General features: G+C 39.6%; 1 protein-coding gene across 11 annotated transcripts in view; it reads right to left on the bottom strand.

Annotated features, from left to right (window-relative positions):
- Positions 1–21,467, bottom strand: part of ERC1 (ELKS/RAB6-interacting/CAST family member 1) — a 509,833-nt gene that overhangs the window by 332,876 nt on the left and 155,490 nt on the right. For all 11 annotated transcript variants that reach the window (XM_033952310.1, XM_033952317.1, XM_033952311.1 and 8 more), the window contains one exon: positions 7,721–7,914. In XM_033952310.1, the coding sequence (XP_033808201.1) occupies positions 7,721–7,914 (194 nt within the window). The remainder of the gene's footprint in view (positions 1–7,720; positions 7,915–21,467) is intronic.

Here is a 21,467-nt window from a genome sequence, read left to right as displayed (position 1 = left end):
AGAGAAATCATATCTTTTACTGAACTGAGGTGTAGATCATAACAAGCAGCCAGATGGTATCATTAACATTTTTATCCTAAATTTGAGACTAGGTATACTTTAGATTTTGGTTTTCATATTTTTATCTATAAGAAATTCATGATCTGGAAGCATTTCTTTCCTTGTTTAAGATATCCCTACCATCCTGAGCTGATTTAATGTTGCTGGGATGATTTCAAACTATAACTGTTTAACTTTCAACTCTATATATTAAAATACAATCTTTTATAATATATAAGAATATCTTGTTCTCTTATCTAACAAGAGAAAGGAAAATGAACAATTAAAGCTGTCACCTTCAGAATCTAGTTTTAAAAAAAACACCAAAAATCAATGCAGGAAAGATGAAACAGTAATTTACTTAAAAATGTAGTTCTCAACAAAAGTAAAAATAAATCAAACAATATTTCACTAATTAAAACAAACTTTTGAATCAAGGAGGAAAAAGACCTCAGTAGCCTCTACCACCATAAAAAAATAATTTAGACCTTGTCAATTGAGACCTTGTCAATCATTGGTTAAAAAAAATAAAAAAAAACACTTTCTTAATTTTCTTTCAAAACTGGCTAATGCCTCATCAAACATAAAGGGCTCCTTTTACTAAGCTGCGATAGCGGTTTTAGCGTGCACTTAGCGCGCGTTAAATTGCCACGCGCACTAGACGCTAACACCAGCATTGAGCTGGCATTAGTTCTAGCCGCGTAGCGCGGGTTTAGCGTGCACGGCAATTCTGCGCACGCTAAAATTGCTATCACAGCTTGGTAAAAGGAGCCCAAAATCATTTTTTTAAAAAAGTCTCAACTTTCTTAACATAAAAAACTTACTGTAGTTTATATTATGTACTAAGATGGATAGGCAAATGGCTGGAGAACAGAAAGCAGAGAGTGGGCATAAATGGGAAGTTCTCCAACTGGGAGAAAGTGACTAGTGGTGTACCCCAGGGCTCGGTACTCGGGCCGATCCGATTTAATATTTATATCAATGACCTGGAAGAAGGAACATCCAGTGAGATCATCAAGTTTGCAGACGACACAAAGCTATGCTATCAGATTGCAGGAGGATAGCGAGGAACTCCAGAGCGACTTGTGTCAGTTAGAGAAATGGGCGGAGAAATGGCAGAAGAAGTTCAATGTGAAGAAATGCAAAGTAATGCATTTAGGCAGTAAGAATAAGGAACACGAATACACAATGTCAGGTGCAACTCTGGGTAAGAGCGAACAACAAAAGGACCTGGGTGTACTGACAGATAGGACCCTGAAACCATCAGTACAATGTGTGGCGGCGGCGGCAAAGAAAGCAAATAGAATGTTGGGCATGATAAAGAAGGGAATCACAAGTAGATCGGAGAGGGTCATAATGCTGCTTTATAGAGCAATGGTCAGACCCCACTTGGAATACTGCGTCCAACATTGGACTCCCAACCTAAAGAAGAATATAAAACTGCTGGAGAGGGTGCAGAGACGAGCAACGAAGCTAGTAAAGGGTATGGAGAAACTAGAATACGAGGATCGACTGAAGAGACTGGGATTGTTCTCCCTTGAGAAAAGGAGACTACGAGGGGATATGATCGAGACCTTCAAAATACTGAAAGGAATCGACAAAATAGAGCAGAAAAAAATTATTTACATTGTCCAATTTGACACGGACAAGAGGACACGGAATGAAGCTAAGGGGGGGACAAGTTCAGGACAAATATCAGGAAATTCTGCTTCACGCAGAATGGTTGACACCTGGAATGCTCTCCCAGAGGAGGTTATTGCGGAATCGACCGTCCTAGGATTCAAAAGCAAACTAGGTGCACATTTCCTTATGAGAGGCATAGAGGGATATGGGTGACTAAAATTGCCTCCGCGTGTGCAGATCACCGGACTTGATGGACCGAAGGTCTGATCCGGAGATGGCGCTTCTTATGTTCTTATATAAGAACACTCCTCACAATTTTTTTTTTTTTTTTTTTTTTGGGGGGGGGGGTTTCCACTGTTTCCAGATTAAGGAAAAATTAAGTTCTTACTTTAGTAATCTTCTTTCTAGTAGACAGACACTATTTCTGAACCTTCGGGTAGTCAGCCCATTCTTGTGAGAATTCTTATAAAGAGCCTCATTAGCATTCTTTTGCTCTGCCTCCCATCCCTCTAGGCTGCTTTCCAATTCCTCAGTTCATACCAAAGCAGATGATCAGCTTTGGAGAGGAAACAGAATAGGGAATTTCCAAGTTTATTTGTCTCTTGATATACCGTCTATCAGAGGATATCTAAACAGTTTACAAAAGAATAATCTATAAAACATAATAATTTACAATTAAATTAAAAATGATAAAAAAAATAATAGGGGAGGACAAATAGACAAAGATGCACTGGATCTGGGAGGAAGAAAGGGGAGAGGGAGAATGAAAAAAATTACATTGAGATAAAAAGAAATATATAAAGGGAAGCAGGGAGGAGGAGGGATAATACAAGAGGGGAGGTTATTAATTCAAAAGTGTTTGTTTTCCTTGCTATGATGGAAGTGTATCCAGCATCGTGGATGTTGTCTCAGAGGCAGTACGCGTCTTTGAAAAGGAATGATTTAATTTTCAATTTAAATGTATCTAATGATGATTCAAATTTAATTTCTAATGGTAGAGCATTCCACAGAGAGGGGGAGTGACTGAAAAGATGGCTTTACGAGTTGAGTCATAGAATGGATGGATGAAATAGTTAGATTTTGATTAGTTGTTCTGAGTGTGTGTGGAGGAGTGTAGGGGATTAGATATTTGTCAATGAAGGCAGGGGTATTTGTTTATTTAGTTTTGAAAGTAAGCAAGAGAGTTTTATATGCTATTCGGTGTAATGGGTAACCACTGAGCATCATGGAGAAGGGGGGTGACATGGTCATATTTATAGATGAGTTTGACTGTGGTATTTTGGAGAATTTGGAGTTGGCGAATTTCGTTATTAACATGTTAATTGTTCAGCCCTAATAACTGTAAAGTTCCCAGATTTGGGACATAAATGATTAAATAATATAATAAATAGTGTTTATCTTCCCTCTCCTTGGACATCTACATGTGACAAAAGGTTTTAATTGGCATTTATAAAGTAAATCTAGTGGCAAAGAAAATCTATAAATTAAGAAAAAATTAAATGTTTCATCAATTATATTCTACGATAGCTCTCTCTTTCTACTTCTAAAAAATGAATGTGAATAAGAGCTAAGGATGAGTTATCTTAATTACAACCCATACATTTTCAGAACAAATAGCCAAAACACTTTTGCTCTGAGAATGACAAATGACTTCTTTTTCAGAAATGAGATGAACAGGTCAGTTGGAGTTTGTTGGATTGTTGGTGTGAAAATTAAAAACACAACAAGACCACCATTTGGAAAGGCTCTAAGATCTAAGTTTTTAATGCTGATTTCTAACAAAAAATAACTTGTAGTGATGCGATAAAAATGTGTTACCTAGAACTGTGATACTAAAATCTAGTCTTAAACCAGCACTTTAAAAAAAATATTTCTTAAGGTTGCATCATTGCAATCTCAACTTATGATCAACAATCTCTACATATTGTGGGAGATCTATAAACCAGGAAGGACACTAAGATCGGGGGGGGGGGGGGGGGGAGAGGGGGAGGGGCGATAAAACTAACAATTAAGGAAATAGGAGTTCGAGATGTGAGTTCAAATGTGGAACAATCTGCTTGGGACATCTGAGGTTGTGCACATATTGTGTCAACTTTAAGAAACTACTAAAGACACAACTGTTCGTTGATGCTTATATGTAAAATGTAGGAATAATATCCATGCTGCTCAGGGCATGTGACCGTCATATGTGCACAGATAGCAAATGTTGTTCATGTTTATGGACTTTATAGATATGTAGATAAAATGTTGTATTTTTGTTGGCAGGGGGTGGGAGGGATCCCTCCTGCCCCAGCCATCGCTGGACCACCAGGTCTCACAGCAGGCTCAGCAGAGGCCTGCAAGGCATCGGGAGGGAGGGGGAAAGGATGCAGACACTAGCAGGGAGGGAGGGGGGCTGGGTGCAAAGACTGGCAGGGGAAAAAGTGAGTGAGGGGGCTGGATGCAGAGCAGCAAGGGAGGGGGAACAGGGTGCAGAATCGGGCAGGGCAAGGCAAGGCACTTGAATATTAAACCCCATGGTTTACATTTCAAGTCAACTTTTCCTCTTTTTTGGGAGGGGGGAAATGCTACCTCGGTTTATATTCAGGTCGGTTTATATTCAAGTATATACGGTACTTTCTTTGACCAGGCATTTAATTGAAAAGAACTATTAACTTGGTGAGCTTTCTATATCATTATTACAATTTATGAGTGAGGTAAGTGATGTGATATTTGTTTAATGTTCGTTTGTTCAACTGATTATGAATGTTTCATTGTAAGCTGCCTACGGTTTTAGGCAGATAATAAATATTTTAAATAAATAAACTTATAATTACTTTATGCCCTGAGGTATGTCAAGAATTAAAAACAAACAAACAAAAAACTACATGCGTACATAGCACAATTTTGGATGAAAGTTTAAAGAACCTCAATATTTAAGCTCCTACAGGTGGCAATTCCATTAACCAGGTGACTCTGTAGTGGAAAAATGACTACCGTCATGCAGTTCAATTTCCATGCCAAATCTAGTAAGAAAAGTTAATACATTCCACTAGGCCTACTTGACTACTGTAACATCCTCTATCTCCCTTGCCCTGCAACTATAACAAAACAACTACAAACTATCCAAAACACAGCACTAAGACTCATCTACTCATTGAAGAAACATAACCAAACTACAGAAGCATATCTCAAATCACATTGGCTTCCAATACCAGCAAGAATACAATTTAAATTCTACTGTCTACTATTTAAGATTTTATACGGAGACAGTCCAATCTACCTGAATAACCGCCTCATCTACAACACCTCAAACAGACATTGGAAAACTCACACCCCTTTCTCATACCCCCCAATTAAGGTCAAACGGAAAAAACTATATGATGGCCTCCTGGCTACTAAAGTGGCCAAACTAGACAACCAAATCGCCAATCTACTGACGGCATCCCTCGACTACAAGACTTTTAGAAAAGAAATAAAGACCATACTCTTCAAGAAAGCCCTGAAAAAAGAAATAACACCGCAAGTTTCAATCACCACCTCTCACTAAAGCCAACTACCCCAAACAAATAACCATACTCATTTCTTACTCTCTTTGAAAATGACCAAACTTTTTTTTTTTTCGTAAATTCTTGTTGTAATACATCCTTGATAATTCTTTTGCAATCCATCCTTGATAATTCTTTTGTAATCCGTCTTGAACTGCAAGGTAATAGCGGAATAGAAATCCCTAATGTAATGTAATGTAATTAAGCTCCGACAACAAACACTCTGGGAGGTAAAGAACAGGATGCAGCCAACACAGTAAAAGAGTAAGGGCTAATTTTTCAAAATCACCCTTCCTAAATATTTTAACAGCCAGCGTTATCAATCTGACAGTGGTGTAGAATGACAACTATATACCATATATCACACACAGAAGCATCAAATTAAATTATAGGTAAGAAGCAGACAAGAGGAACTACCTACTGTGCAGAGGAGACCAGAAATGGATGTGACTACCCATTAATTATTGCAGACCCTGAAAACATACATTTAGCATACCAGCATACTGTATGGTTTGGCAAATCAGACACATTTGGATCAATATCCAAAGCACTTAACCTTGCCACTTACCATATAGGTACTTTTTTTTAGGAAAAAAAAAATCCTGCGCCACTTCATTAGATAGAATTAGAAAATAGTAATACAGCTGAAATGATCTGATATGAGGTATTTTGAAAGTAGTACCACTCAAACATGGAACATATACATATAACCTGGTAACAGTGGGCAAGAGGGTCACACAAATATCAGCTATAATTTAAAGGATTTTGGTATACCCCCTGTAGTTACTACTATTTATTTCTATAGGCCTACCAGATGCATGCAGTGCTGACATTAACATGCAAGAGACAATTCCTGCTCAAGAGAGCTTACAATCTAACTATGACAGACAGGACAAAAAGGGTGGATCTATATAGGCTGCTCAAGTAGAGAATTAAAGAGGGAATGAGATAAGGCAGATATGGGTGATTTACAAGTGGGTTGTAGTTAGGATGTAAAAGCAGCTTCAAAAAAAGTGGGCTTTTAGCATGGATTCGAAAACTACCAGAGATGGCGGTCTAGGAATTGAGAGGGGAGCGCAGAGATTAAAGAGCCCGGAGAAAGTCTTACTGGGCCCTGTGGCATGAGTTTCTCTCTCACCCATTAGTGAGTGCTGACCCCATGTGAATGCCCTCAGTTAGAGGTCTTGACCTGCGGCAGGAACATCAGGGGAGAGGAGGGGAGGTGTGCCACATTATAGGGAAAAAATGGGTTTCTCTATCAGGGAGGATCATGAGGGTTGGCCCAGAGCTTTGTATTATTATTGTATTGTGTATGGGGGGGGGGATTTACCCTATGGCAGGAATCTCAAAGTCCCTCCTTGAGGGTCGCAATCCAGTCGGGTTTTCAGGATTTCCTCAATGAATATGCTTTGAAAGAAGTGCATGATAGATCTCATGCATATTCATTGGGGAAATCCTGAAAACCCGACTGGATTGCGGTCCTCAAGGAGGGACTTTGAGACCCCTGCCCTATGGTATTTGTTCTTTTGTGATTGACTCTTGTTCTGCCCACCCTCCTCGGCTTGTTAGTTGGGCTGGATATATTTCATTGTTCTTTCCTCACTGATGTGAACCTTAATAAAAATGTATTGGATATTAAGATGATTCTTTTTTGCATTGGCTTTCTATTGTCTGATGAGAGCTCCTGAAAGAAATTATTCTTACAGTCTACTGCAGTGGTTCCCAACCCTGTCCTGGAGGAACACCAGGCCAATCGGGTTTTCAGGCTAGCCCTAATGAATATGCATGAGAGAGATTTGCATATGATGGAAGTGATAGGCATGCAAATTTGCTTCATGCATATTCATTAGGGCTAGCCTGAAAACCCAATTGGCCTGGTGTTCCTCCAGGACAGGGTTGGGAACCACTGGTCTACTGCATTCATTTTTTTCCCACCGAGAGGACCCATTAAATAGTGTCCGATTAGCTCTCTCATAATACTGCAATTCCACTAAACATCCTTCATTAGCTCTAATAATGAGGCAGCACATCAGTTAGGGGCAAAGCCTAATTTTATACATGTATTATCAAACAGGCACTAAATCTTTAGATCAGTGACCTTCACTAATTTTTAAGATGGGGCCACTATAGATCCAATGAGCTGAAGGAAAATCACCAAATATCTTCCCGCGTAAGGTCACAACATTGCTGACCAGTGTGTGCCAGTGATATCCAACCCACCTTCAAACTGTTTAATCAACGTATCCTCAAGAAGGTAGGCATTTCTAAATGCATTCTCTTCACCTACTGATAAATGACTTGTCTTTCAAGCATGTGGATCTTTCTGCCATCCACTGCCCTCTTTCTGCCATGAGCTTGGTTAGAGAGGCAGAGTAACAGAAAAAAAGCCAGAATTATGATGAGGGCTGCCCCAGAAGTCTCCAAGGGCCACATTGGCCCCCCGGCCTTGCAGTGAAGAACACTGTTTTAGATAAATGACATTACCATGCCAAGTCAATCATTGGTCTCTTCTCCATGCATTCCTATCTTACCTTTCCAGCTCAGCAATCTTCTTATCCTTGTCATTCTTCTCATTTTCCATTTCTTTCAGAATTTCCAAGAGACGATCCACCTCAGTCTGAGCTTTATCAGATTCTTCTCGATACCTGGCCACTTCCTTCTCAAGCTGCTGGATTCGGTCACTTAGTTCCGGGCAAGACTTTGCTTCCAATGTGGCCTCTTCAGCCTTTAAAAGATAAACCACTCTGAATGAGACAAAATAATCTAAAATAAATTGCTAATAAGTTTTGCACATTATGAGCAAACTGTAATTTTCAGAAGCCAGTATTAGACAATGTGCTGTACAAAGGATTATTCTACACTGAAAATTAGAGTAGTTTTCCTATCAAAAATAAAGATGGTCACATACAATGTTTTGGCCAGGCCAGTGATTTTAATATTTATGCAGCTAGATTTAAGCTGACACCAAGTAACTCAAAAGACCACTGCTTTTCAAAGTCTCTTTTTTTATTTTTTGGTATTACAATCAACAGATAAGAAGCTGAAATGTTATAAGAGCTATTGTATATTTATATAATGACATTGCTGGTTCATTTTACCCATGACTACCGGCATAGGAGAAATGTCCAAGAACGACCTCTACTGACTTTACCAATCTGTTCAAAAAGTTACTTAAATTAAGGGTGGAAGAAAAAAAAAAAACCCCAACAGATATAAGATAGGATGGGATCAGACTTTATCTACTCTTACCACTTTTCTATGGTTACAATCAAAGTGGTTTACTTATTATATATAGGTACTTAGTTATAAAGAGCTGCAGTGAGAATTAAATCTAGTTTCCCTTGTTCTTGGGCCACTGTACAAATCATTAAGCTATTCCTCCACTTCGGAGGGTCTGGTTTAGTCTCCATTAAAAAAAAAAAAAATAAAAGCACATTTTAGAACTAGTTAATAATAAAAGTATACAACCCTTTCCAATAGTTTTAAAAGTGATGTGTTTTACCAGAGGTAGAATATAAATTGAAACAGAAGATTTAGCATGTTGCGTAATGACGCTTGACCCACTGTTTTGGGTTCATTTCACAAATCATGTATAATGTACATTTTTATTTTTTGTTGCTTTCAGGGTCAATACATTTCATTCAAATTTTTTTTGAAAATTTCTATAAAACGTCCTTCATAAATTTTAAAGGAAGATTGAAATGAACCCATAACAGTGGGTCAAGTGTCATTACGCAACATGCTGGCATTTCAAGTGGTAACATCAGTACTTTTTCATTCGTTGAGTGTATGAATGCTGACAGAGAAAACCAGTTAGAATGTAGGTGTCCTGCATTTTTTTTATACCTTGTGCCTGAGCCAATAGTGAAATGGAACTGATATCTTTTCTTTTGCCTCTTTTTTGCAAGCAATGTTTCAGTGGTGAAAATTGGCAGCAATTAAGTGCAGTTGGCAAAGACCCGATAGTAGTAACTTCGCATGGCGAGCGGCACAGCAGTGCTTTCCCCTGAGGAAGCCTAGTGCAAAACGGTTAGGCCACCTTTGGGAAAAGATAAATGCATTTCAGTTTTATTTAAGCTTTGCTGTGTGGACATTTCTGACAACAGATTACGGCTGTTTGATTAACTTTCAACAGCTTGCTTGCCAGTGAAGCATTTTCCACCAACTTGCCTCTTAGCATTACGGTGATTAACCGAATAGCTACAAAACCAACGAGAACTTTATGCAGTAAAAAGGAAACAAAAAAATAAAAAATTATGGTGCATTGTTATATACAAAAAAAAAATTATTAAGAATTAGAGCACATATTATCACACCTGTGCCTCCAAGAGCGCCATGGGCGGCCAGGTAGTGACACGATGCTTTCTTCTGGCATAGTCCCCCTGAAACTAGGGGAGCCTTTCAGGATTTTTACCCTTAGACAACAGCCTAGAATTGCTTCTTCAATGGTCTTTCAAAGAATACTATTCAGTCAGAATGGCCTCAATGAAAAATATAACCTTTATTTGGCCACGGGCCTCAAAATCATAGTCCATCACAGGTTTCAATGTGAGTATGAAAATATAACCAAAAGAAAAGGTTCCTCAAACAAACTTTAACTCTATTGCCAGCTCTGGACTTTAGTAGGCAAATTATATACAGTCCTCTTCACCAGAGTCTAAGGCTAGGCATACTTTATAGAGGAAAAGAATACAATCCTATAGTTTAAATGCTTCACTGTTTTATAGCTGCTGAAATAAGCAGCTCCCTATTCCAAGTTCTTTAGCAAGGCACACAGACAGCTTTGTAGCCCTTAGGCAGGAGACAGCAAATACTGGTTCTCAAAGATGAACTCAATTCAAAACTAGAGATGGCTTTTAACAGAGAAAACATTGCAGTTTTACACTCAGAGATTTTCAATCCGTTTCAGAGAAGCATGCAGGCTAAATGCAATTAACAGGCTGCTATAGTAACAGCTACCAGCTGGTGTTCTCACATGGAGTTCTGTGAACAGTGAGTCAGAGTAACCAACAGGCTGAATTTCCTGCTCAGCGTTTGGCTCAATTTAGTCACTGTTTTCTACAGTGAAGGATTACTGCCCCTTTGCTTAAAGCACAGAGAAAAAATGTAGAAAATTTTACAGTCCAAAATTACCCTCTCTGGTAGCCCACACAGTCTGCTTATTTTTTATTTATTTATTTTATTTTCTATACCGTTCTCCCAAGGGAGCTCAGAACGGTTTACATTAATTTATTCAGGTACTGAAGCATTTTTCCCTTTCTGTCCCGGTGGGCTCACAATCTAGCTAATGTACCTGGGGCAATGGGGGGATTAAGTGACTTGCCCAGGGTCACAAGGAGCAGCGTGGGTTTGAACCCCCGACCCCAGGGTGCTGAGGCTATAGCTTTAACCACTGTGCCACACACGCCCCAAAGAAAAAAAGAAAAACAGCCATGGAAAACATCCAATAGACTCACATTTGTTTCAAGCCACTTCCATTTGTTCTGGCCAACTCTTAGCTGCAGCACTGTTGTCTTCCACTATCATAGCCTCACCTGGCTCTGAAGACAGGTTTTCTTCAGCATGCTCTTCCCTCATTTCCCAGTTAGGGCTGGAAAGCTGCACTGCCTGGTCTGGGGTCAGCTCAGTTCCATTCTGAGCTTCCTGCCTTTCCTCCCATCCTCTTCTTGCTCTCTGCTGAGCCCCGCTTTAAGCTTGGCTTCAGTAGGAGGAAGGGCTTTCCTTCTTCAGCCCAGGACATTTCTCTGAAGAAAAACTGTCTTTCTGTTTTCTGCCTTACTGGAACTGGGTAATAGTAGGGCAGAGATTTCCTGCTTTGTTTTGACACTGCCTTAGGTAAGGTAAACCTTTCCTGTTCTGTCTCAGTCTCATCTTCACTGCTCATAGGGTAGTCAGCTAAATTACTGTCATGGGCTCTGACCTGGTCTGCCCTTCTGCACCAGGATTTGAATGATTTCCTATATTTCCCTGTGATAAAACTTGGAATTGCTGTAGGTTTGTCACAATATTTTGAATTTATTTTTACACATATATCTGTATTAAAAATGAGGTTTTTGACCAATGATAATACCATTTGCCCCTTTGAATGTCTCTGAAAACTTTGTTTTTGACCCAGGGGTATTTGAGGTCTTTTTTCCTCATTATATCAATCAGATATCATCTACCTCACTGTGTTCATTCTATAAGTTTGCTTATCACTCTTCAAGGGTTCTTATTTCCATTATCTAATCTCCCCACTCATGCTCCCATAGATTCCTCTGTACAATAAGGATGTGTGCAAATAAAATATTTTCAGTATGTTTGGGCCTTTTTCCTGATGTTCTGATTTGACATCCCAGTTCCTTCACATATTCATTTTAATTAAAATGTTTAGATCTAGTTTAATTGACTTAGGGGTCCTTTACCAAGCTGCAGTAAACACTAGTGCATGCTTACCACAGCTAAGAGAGGTATGCTAAGGCATACTGTGGTAAGTCCCAGGTTAGCATGTGCACACCATGCACTAAAATTTTTTTTATTTTTTTACCATGGAGAGTACATGTCTGGAGGCAGAGTGAGCATTTCTGTGGTAATCAGTTAGGGCATAGCTATTAATACAAAAATTCAAAAGTTGGCATTTTACTGCTGTGTTAAAAATGGTCTTAGTGTGCAGGAAAGACCCATGTAAGGGCATGCCAAAGCCACTTTTTAGTGCTGCTTTGTAAAAGGACCCTTTAATTTGTAGGTTAACAAAGGTTTAAACAATATAGTATGAAACAATGAGCCAAATGTATACAACTGAATGCACATCCCTAATTACCAAATTATGTGTCCCCAACTCATACTATCTCCTTACCCCCAACTCTTACAAAGGTTTCTTCAACCCCCATGACTATATACTTTATTCTCTTCCCTCCAAATGCTGCTTTGGAGTCTTTCTTAAGCTTTTCAATATCACTTTGACCAGGGGTGTCTGGATAAAAGTAGTTACCCTGCTTAATCCTCCTGTCAAGGACAAAGACCAGCAATGCTCTCATGCCCAGTCAACCTGAAAACCAGAAACTCAAGCTTGGAAATGAATTCATGTCTTACACACAGCAATGATATGGAACACTGAACACTAAGCCATTATTCTGTTCCATTATCTACATGACAATCAAACAGAGGCTTCCAGGTTTCTCCAATCATTTTTCTTTTTCATTTTTTTTGATGGAAGATGGATGAGCTTTTAAATCTATATGTTCACCATTTTTATTAATATTTTTCTTTAATTCACAACAAACAAAATAAAACAATCTTAGCACTGAGCAGTATTTCCAGAGGGAATCGGGAAAGTAATGATATTTACAGGGTATCATTTTAAATTGCATGACCTTATTAAACATCTTTAAGCTACTTCCTTGCAATTCCTTGGAATCCATTACAGGGGTTAGATTTGGATCTGTGCCACAAAATCCTTTGAACATATTAGATGGAAGATGTGGTAACAGCAGATAACATTGCTGGGTTTAAAAAAAGATTTGATCAAGTTCCTGGAGGAAAGGTCCATAGTCTGCCATTGAAATAGACATGGGGAAGCTACTGCTTGAGAATGGTATCAAAAGGTTTTGCTGCTATTTGGGTATTTGTGACCTTGATAGGCCATTGTGGAAACAGAATATTAGATTAGATGGACCATTGGTCTGACCCAGCATGGCTTTTCTTATTTGTTTAAACCAGTGTATCACAAACTGTGTGCCGCATGAGATTTCAGGTGTGCCACAGCACACTGGGGAGGAGGAGCATCGCTGGCTGACTGCCTACAGGATGTGCCTCTTGCAGCAAGAGGCATGTCCTGTAGGCCAGTGTTTTTCAACCTTTTTATACCCGTGGACCGGCAGAAATAAAAGAATTATTTTGTGGACCGGAAAACTACTAGGACTAAAATTCCGCCCCATCTCCGCGAGCTCGGTCACCTCAGTAACTATAGAAAAATAGACAAATATAGTGCAAAATATAGACAGCAGATATAAATTCTCAAAAACTGACACGTTTTGATCACTAAATTGAAAATAAAATCATTTTTCCTACCTTTGCTGTCTGGTGATTTCATGAGTGTCTGATTGCATTTCCTTCTGTCTGTGTATCCTTTCTTTCTGCACTCAGGCCCAGAAATTGTCCCTTTCTATTCCCTCCCTCTTTCCTTAGTGCCCCCAGTGCCTCCTTCCCATGTCTTTAGTGCCCCAGTATCTCCTTCCTATGTCTTTAGTGCCCCCCAGTGCCTCTTTCCTATGTCCCTCTCACTGCCTTCCACACTTTGTCCCACCCCCACAGCCAACCTGCCTGCCTGTCTACGTCTCTCCCTCCCTCCCTGGCCAAAGCCAGCCTGCTTGCCTGCCTACCTTCTTCCCTCCCTGTCACGCAAAAAAAAAAAAAAAAGCCTCCCTCCTTCCTTTCCCCGGGTCAGCTGCTATCTTACTGCCCTGCTGCTGCTAAAGCCGACAGGAAGTCTTCTTTCCGAAGTCAATTCTGATGTCGGAGAGGACGTTCTGAGCCAGCCAGGCAGCGATTGGTTGGCCCAGAACGTCTTCTCCAACGTCAGAATTGACGTCGGAAAGAGGACTTCCTGTCAGCTTTAGCAGCAACAGCAGGAAGGTAAGAGAAGGGGAAAGGAAGGAGGGAGGCTTTTTTTTTTGCGCGCGACAGGTAGGGACAGGGTCTGAAAACGGGACCTATGGTCACCTTAATCTTGCCGGCTCTGCGCGGACCGGCAGAAATTTCCTGCGGACCGGCGGTTGAAGAACAGTGCTGTAGGTAATCAACTGGCGCCAGTGTCTCTCCTTCTCTCCGGCCCTCTTCCCTGCTGGTACCACCCACTGGCATCTCAGAGCCCATCTGAAGGGCCTTCGTGCATGTGCGAACGCTGATGTCATCATGGCGACGGATGTGCACTTGCGGATGCCTCAAGCTGCGGCCACTACCTTTAGTGTGCTGTAGTTCGAGAAAGTTTGCAGGACACTGGTTTAAACTAACAATAATAAAGTCAGAACGCCAACCTGAGAACTTAAAAGATTCTATTCAGTAAGGACTTAAACAAGTTACTTATGCACCCTTTGCCCAATTCATGATTATAAGGATATTATTAATCTTGTAAACTCATTAATCCATTTAAATATTCAACAGAAAATATTTGCAATAGATCACTCTCTCACACACATCTATCAAGCTGTGATGTCTTCTGCCTTGCAGCCTATCCTGTGGCTCTGTAGCTTTACAAGGTATGGGTGCTTATAAGCACTTTTTATGGACAGTCAGGGGGGATGCAGAAAGCTATTATATGCTACAGTGCCCTTAACGTGCAGTTATCCCTTTATATGGCAAACTGGCCCCCCCTAGTGCATCACAACTGTACAAGGCAGGGCACCACCAAATTTGAGATGACAGCACCAGAGGAAGAAGCAAGTTGCCATTGGCCCCTGCCTCTTTTGATATGGGAGTCGGGGGGGAGGGGGGTACCCACTAGACAGCAGGTGCAATTTCTATTTAATTCAAGGAGGGGAAGCTTTATTTTTAGAGGGGAAGGTTTAATCAGGTCAGCTCACTTTGCTGGTCATTTCCTTCCTTTCATTTTTTTAAATAATAAATTTATAATAATAAATTTATTTTTATATACCGCCATACCCGAAAGTTCTAGGCTAGGGATCTCAAAGTCCCTCCTTAGGGCCGCAATCCAGTCGGATTTTCAGAATTTCCTCAATGAATATGCATTGAAAGCAGTGCATGCACAAAGATCTCATGCATATTCATTGGGGAAATCCTGAAAACCTGACTGGATTGTGGCCCTCAAGGAGGGACTTTGAGACCCCTGTTCTAGGCGGTTCACAACAATTGAACATGATACAAACAGTACAAGTTATTTAGAAAAAAATTCAACAAATTAGAAGGCATACAATGGAAAGAAATGCATACAATGTAAAATACATGCAATGTAAAAGAGTGCGGAGAATTTTACAAAGAATGAAAGATAAAATTATAAAAATGTATTTAAGAGCCTAGCCTATTGAATAATTGAGTTTTTATCTGTTTTCTAAAATCAAGATAAGAAGAGGCTTCTAACACAAACTTGGCAAGCCAAATATTTAATTTAGCCGCCTGAAAGGAAAAGGTTCTTTCACAGAACCTTTTGTACTGGCAAAATTTTACTGAGGGATACTCTTATTAGTATAGCTCAGGTTAAAGTGAGGGTTAAGGTAACTCGGTAACATACTTGAGAATACTCAAGATAGAGGATTGCACTAACAGACAAAAGGAGACTTCGTCAAAGTACTTTTTAATAGTACGCAGTTTCCAGAGCACTGAAATATTTTTCTTAAACACTAATTCAGAATGTTTTTCTAATGTAAGATGTTTATCCAAAGTTACTCCCAGTATTTTTAGAGATTGTTCAATATTATAATCCATCCCATTCACATGTATCATAGTTTCCTTAATTTTATCGTTAGGGGCTGCTAAAAAGAATTTAGTCTTTTCTGTATTTAATTTTAATCTGAAAGCCAGACATCCAAAGTTCAACCTGATTTAGAATGATTGATAGGGAATTAATAAGCTCGGATGCAAGACAAATTAGCGGGATGACAATAGTAATGTCATCTACACAAATAAAGAATTTAAGCTTAGATTCTGCAGTTTTCCCAATGAAATATGATAAATGTTGAACAAGTATGTATAAATGTTGTCAACTATTTGTAAGAAACCTTTTTTTCCTGGTATCATCTGATATTATAATTATTAAATTTGTATAAATAAAAAAAAATAAAAATAAATGTTGAACAAGGTGGGGGACAAAGAGGAGCCTTGAGGAACACTGCAGGAATTGTCCCAGTAGTAAGAGAGATTATCATCTTTCAGCACCTTGTAAGATCTTTTTTCCAGGAACCCGCGGAACCAATTCAGGACATTGCCTGAGATTCCGATGGATTCTAAACAGTCCAAAAGAATAGAATGATCACCCAAATCAAATGCACTACTCAAGTCAAGTTGCAGAATCATAGCACTTAAATCTTGGCTAAAAAGTAAGTGCAAATGATCAATCGGTGAAGCTATGACTGTTTCCGTACTGTAACCTGACCGAACACCAGATTGGTTCTCATGAAGAATATTATATTTCTCCAAGTAAGTAGTAAGTTCAGTGTTTACTAACCCTTCCAATATTTTAGTGGCCAAAGGGACACTGGCAATAGGTCTAAAATTAGATGCTATATTAGAGGGTTCTTTAGCATTTTTTATAATTGGTGTAATCATGATATGACCTTGTTCCACTGGGAATTTACCTAAGAATAACAAAGAATTAATCCAAGTTAACAACTTAACCTTAAAAGTGACTGGGGCAATTTTCATGACATTTGGCGGACAAGTATCTATTCTGCAATAAAATTTAACATTTATTGAACAATTAATAGTCAATAGCTGTAAACTTGTTCCAACACAAATCAGTTCTAGGAACATCAAAGTCCTGCAGAATAGAGTAACACCAATGCGGCTTGGCAGGCAGTTAATGAAGATCTTAGTTTTTGCATTTTGAAATTGAAAAAATCTGCCAAACTGTTTGCAGTTAAAGTAAATTCTTCATGGGTGTTAGTAAAGGTCTCTATATCATAATTCATTTAACAATTTAAAAAGACTGCTACTATTTTTTTATTTATTTATAAATTTTTCTAATATAATAATCAAGTATAAACTTGTACAGAAAGCATGATTAAAGAAAGATAAGAAATACATTCAAACATATATACAAAAAATCAAGAAATAAATTCCATCTTATATCTCACTCAAGTCCTCATATAAGATCCAAGATTAAATTTAAACGGAATTTAAGCTTTCAATTAATGAAGAAAATATAGGTAAAACTGTGGTAGGCCATCATCTATCCATCATGAGCTATCTCCAGCCTTGACAGTGACAGGAATGTTGTCAGTTGTGAAGGTTCAAAGAAAACAAATTTATGCGACTTATAATGGACTATACATTTGCAAGGATACCTAAGAAAAAAGGTGGCACCCAGGGCAGTAATTGCTGGTCTTAATAACAAAAATTATTTTCTCCGCCTCTGTGTGTCCCTGGCCAAATCAGGAAACATTTGAACTTTCAGTCCCAAAAATTATTTATGTTTATTTTTAAAGTGTAATTTCAATATCCATGTTTTATTCATTGTATGAGCAACTGAAAGAAGCAAAGTTGCCGGAGTGGCTACTTCCCTATCTGAGGATTCTAATAAGGCAGTCATATCCAAAGGTTCTTGAGGTTCTTGAATTACTTCTTGTAAATTCTTTTGATCTTTAGTTTCTTTGAAAGGAAGATAATAAACCCGGGTAAAAGGTGGAATAGATGATTCAGGAATTTCCAATATTTCTTTTAAATAACAATTAACCATTTCTCTAGGAGTTATTGTTGTAATCTTAGGAAAATTAATTAATCTAAGATTGTTACTTCTTGAAAAATTTTCAAGTGATTCAAGTTTTCTTCTTAGATTTATGTTATCTTTAATTAATGCCTCCTGTATTACTTTAGAAGAGTTTATATTCTGTTGTTGGTTTTCCATCTGTAATTTTATATCAGTGGTAATTTTCTGTAATCCTGAAATATCCTTATCATACTCTTTAAACCGTTCTTCAACTTGGTTAAATTGAGAAGTTATGGTCTTGGGAATAGTAGCAACCAAGTCCCACAGGGCGTCCAACGTTACTTCCTGGGGTTTATTTAACTAAGGAAATTGTAAATGTATAGTCTTCCACAAACTGTTCAGGCTGGGCCAATCCATCTCCCGCAGCTGTTGAAGCCTCCAACTCCATATTCAGGCTCCCTGAAGAAAACGGGGAACCCAAATCTCCGTCCCCCGAACTGATTTCTACTGCCTCCGGGAGGGGAAGCACTCCAACTCCCAGAGGCTCCCCCTTCCTCGGGGAACTGGCCGTTCGAGGATGCGGGGGCGGTGCTCACAAATCAGGGATAAAGGTAGTTTCAAGCCCCAAGGAGGACTGCTGCATGCCGTTCCCCTGGAGCGTCTCCAGCGGGGGTAGCCCTGCTCCTGTCGACGTGTCCTGTATGCGCCGGATAAGCTCTTCAATATTGCCGGTCGCGGGAGTCCCGGAGTGTCGCGAGGCCCCAGCGACGCTTCTCCCTCTCCGTCTTCAAGGTAGGAAACAACGTTAGAATTCAGAAATAATAACCACTTGAAGGAGGCTATCGGGAGCAATCACACAGCCTGCCTATACGATCGCCATCTTGGATCAAGACTGCTACTATTAATAGAAACATTACCAATTTTTTGGGCATAGAAGTTTTTTCGTTTTTCCTTAGCAATACTTTTATAGCTCTTCAGTTTCAGTCTCCAAGCATCTCTAATTTCTTGGGTACCTGATTTTAACCATAGTCTTTCCATTTTCCTTAAATCACTATTTAGCTTTAATAACTCTGAATGGTACCAACCCTCTAAATTTCTAAATCTCTTTCTGCGAGTTTTAATAGGGGCCATCTCATTCAAAATATGGTTGCTGTTATTAATCCAAGTGTCCATGAATTGTTCAGTTTCTTCATTTTGCTTTGAGATTATCTCATAATGAGACCAAAATTCCACAGGATTTATCCTGCCTCTACTGGCGTGAAATATTTTATTTCTTATTTTTTGGCATTTTTGTATCGGTTTTGTTGTCTTTAGTTGCCAGTCAATTTCAAAATTACATAGTCTGTGATCAGTATGTGATCAGTATGTGAACCAATCACTACTCATGTACTGACAGGTAAAATGGCATTTTTCAAAGAACTACAGATTACTACAGGGATTTTAACATGACAGTAATTTGCATGCTCATTGAATATTTTTTCATAGTAAAAAGATCTATCTCTAGAATGTCCTCCCAGAATAGTTGGTAGAAGCTGTAAAGGTAAGGAACGCCTAAAGCAGGGGTGTTTAACCTTTTGGCTTCCCTGGGGCCGCACAAATGCTGCAGCAAGACAGAGGAGGGAGCCGGCAAAATGGTAAACACCCAGGGGCAGCAGAGGAAAACACTGCATCGCCCTTGACCGGGGCCTCACAAAATACTTCATGGGGCTGCATGCGGCCCTTGGGCCATAGGTTGGACACCCCTGGCCTAAAGGTTATGCAATAAACAGAGGACCATTACATGCAAAACAAGAGAGCAGCAATAATATTTCCTAGTGGCACCACAAGCCATGGGACTAACTTAGGAGTAGCATGCCAAGAACAATGCGTTAAGTGATCTGGTTGCACCTTGCTGTCAAGAAGGCATTAGATAACATGCCCAGAGCAATGGCTATATATCCCTTATAGCAAAAGTGCAGCTGCACTGAGTTTCAGCAAAGGCACCGAGGCATGATTAAGTGCTTGCAAAATAATTAAGTGTGTTTTATATTTGGGCTGAAGGACTAGTAACAGGGACACACTTCTTCTCCTAGGTATGGATGCCACACCTGAGGGAATTCTATACCACAGACTTAGCTTGAAAAAAAGACTAAACAGAAAAGTCAAAGCACAAATAGACAGATAAGAATTGCTATAATAAATGGAGGAGTAACCTAGTGGCTACTGCAGCTCCGTGTGACTCTGGGCAAGTCACTTTAACCCTCCATTGTCCCAAGTACAATACTTAGACTGTGATCCCACTTAGGACAGAAAAAGTACCTGAATATAATAATTGTAAACCGGCTCTGATTATACCACAGAAAGGCGATATATCAAATCCCATTACTGTTACCCTTTGCCTATTAAAAATATGATGGATGAAAGTGTAACCGTAACATGTCTGTAAAGTTGGATTACTATCTAAATACACTTATAATTGACAAATATTCAATATTATAAAAGGAGACACTTTCATTCATGCATTAGTGTGCGATTTAATGTGCAAGGCTACTGATGATGCATTCATAAGAACATAAGAATTGCCGCTGCTGGGTCAGCCCAGTGGTCCGTCCCGCCCAGCAGTCTGCTCACGCGGCGGACCCCAGGTCAAAGACCAGTGCTCTAAATTAATTCAGCCTCACCTGCGTACATTCCAGTTTAGCAGGAACTTGTCCAATTTTGTCTTGAATCCCTGGAGGGTGTTTTCCCCTATAACAGACTCCGGAAGAGCGTTCCAGCTCTCCACCACTCTCTGGGTGAAGAAGAACTTCCTTACGTTCGTACGGAATCTATCCCCTTTCAATTTTAGAGAGTGCCCTCTCGTTCTCCCTAACTTGGAGAGGGTGAACAACCTGTCCTTATCTACTAAGTCTATTCCCTTCAGTATCTTGAATGTTTCGATCATATCCCCTCTCAGTCTCCTCTTTTCAAGAGAGAAGCTTTACTTTTTGTGATCTGAAGCAGTGCCATCACCATGAACTTCTTGCAAAATACCAGACATATGCAAGGCTCAGTGACTTGCCTCTTATTTTCTATATGGATACATTTTTTAAGCAACCTGACTAGCTTTGCTCTTCCACTTCTTCAGGCAGCAAGGGCAGTGTGTGCAATAAAAGCAGAATTAACAATTTGCATGGGGTGGGGGGAAGAGACATGCAGGAACAGAAATAATCATCATGTGGCAGCAACACTTGGAAACTAATTTTATATCTGGCACATAATATTAGTCCTCCTTTAAACAATTGCACCAAGAAAGTAGAACATATATTTATTGTTCTAAAACATGCAAAGACATCTGTCTAGGTGTGTGTGGATACACACATACAGAAGGATGCTGATTATCCAGATGTCCAATTATGCAGATTGCTTCGGGGGCCTCAGTTTCTATTCGAGTTCCCTCCTGAAGTCCCATTCCTATCACCCTTCCTCCTACTAGTGTTACTTCTCTGTTGCTCCACCCCCCTGCCATCGAGGCTTCACCCCTCCACCCCCCGAACCAGGAGACTGTCCCCCGATGTCAGCACACCCCATACAAGAAAAGACAGCATTCATCCTCCCTCCTCGAACAGACACCACCAACCCCTCCTGGACCCAGAGGAAGGACTCCAGGCCTATTTTGTTTCCCTGATTGTCTAGCAGGCTTCCAGCAGCAGCAGCCATTTTTATTGCTGAAAGAACATGGGCAGGAGTGTGTGGACATTACTCCTACCCTAATACACCGCTAAACTACCATGGAAACAAGGTAGGCCTGAGATCCTTCCTCTGGGTTTGGGAGGGAGGTTGGTGGTGTCCTAGTAGGGAGTGGGAAAGCTACCTTTTCTTGTTAGGGAGGGCTGGGTGATGGTATTTTTTCACATTATTAAAAAAAAATAAAAAATAATAATAATAATAAATGTCCAATC

Source organism: Geotrypetes seraphini, chromosome 7 (genome assembly GCF_902459505.1).
Source record: "Geotrypetes seraphini chromosome 7, aGeoSer1.1, whole genome shotgun sequence".
In the NCBI taxonomy this organism is placed as follows: domain Eukaryota; kingdom Metazoa; phylum Chordata; class Amphibia; order Gymnophiona; family Dermophiidae; genus Geotrypetes; species Geotrypetes seraphini.
Note: the sequence above shows the minus strand (reverse complement) of the source record. Positions and strands in the feature narration are given on the sequence as shown.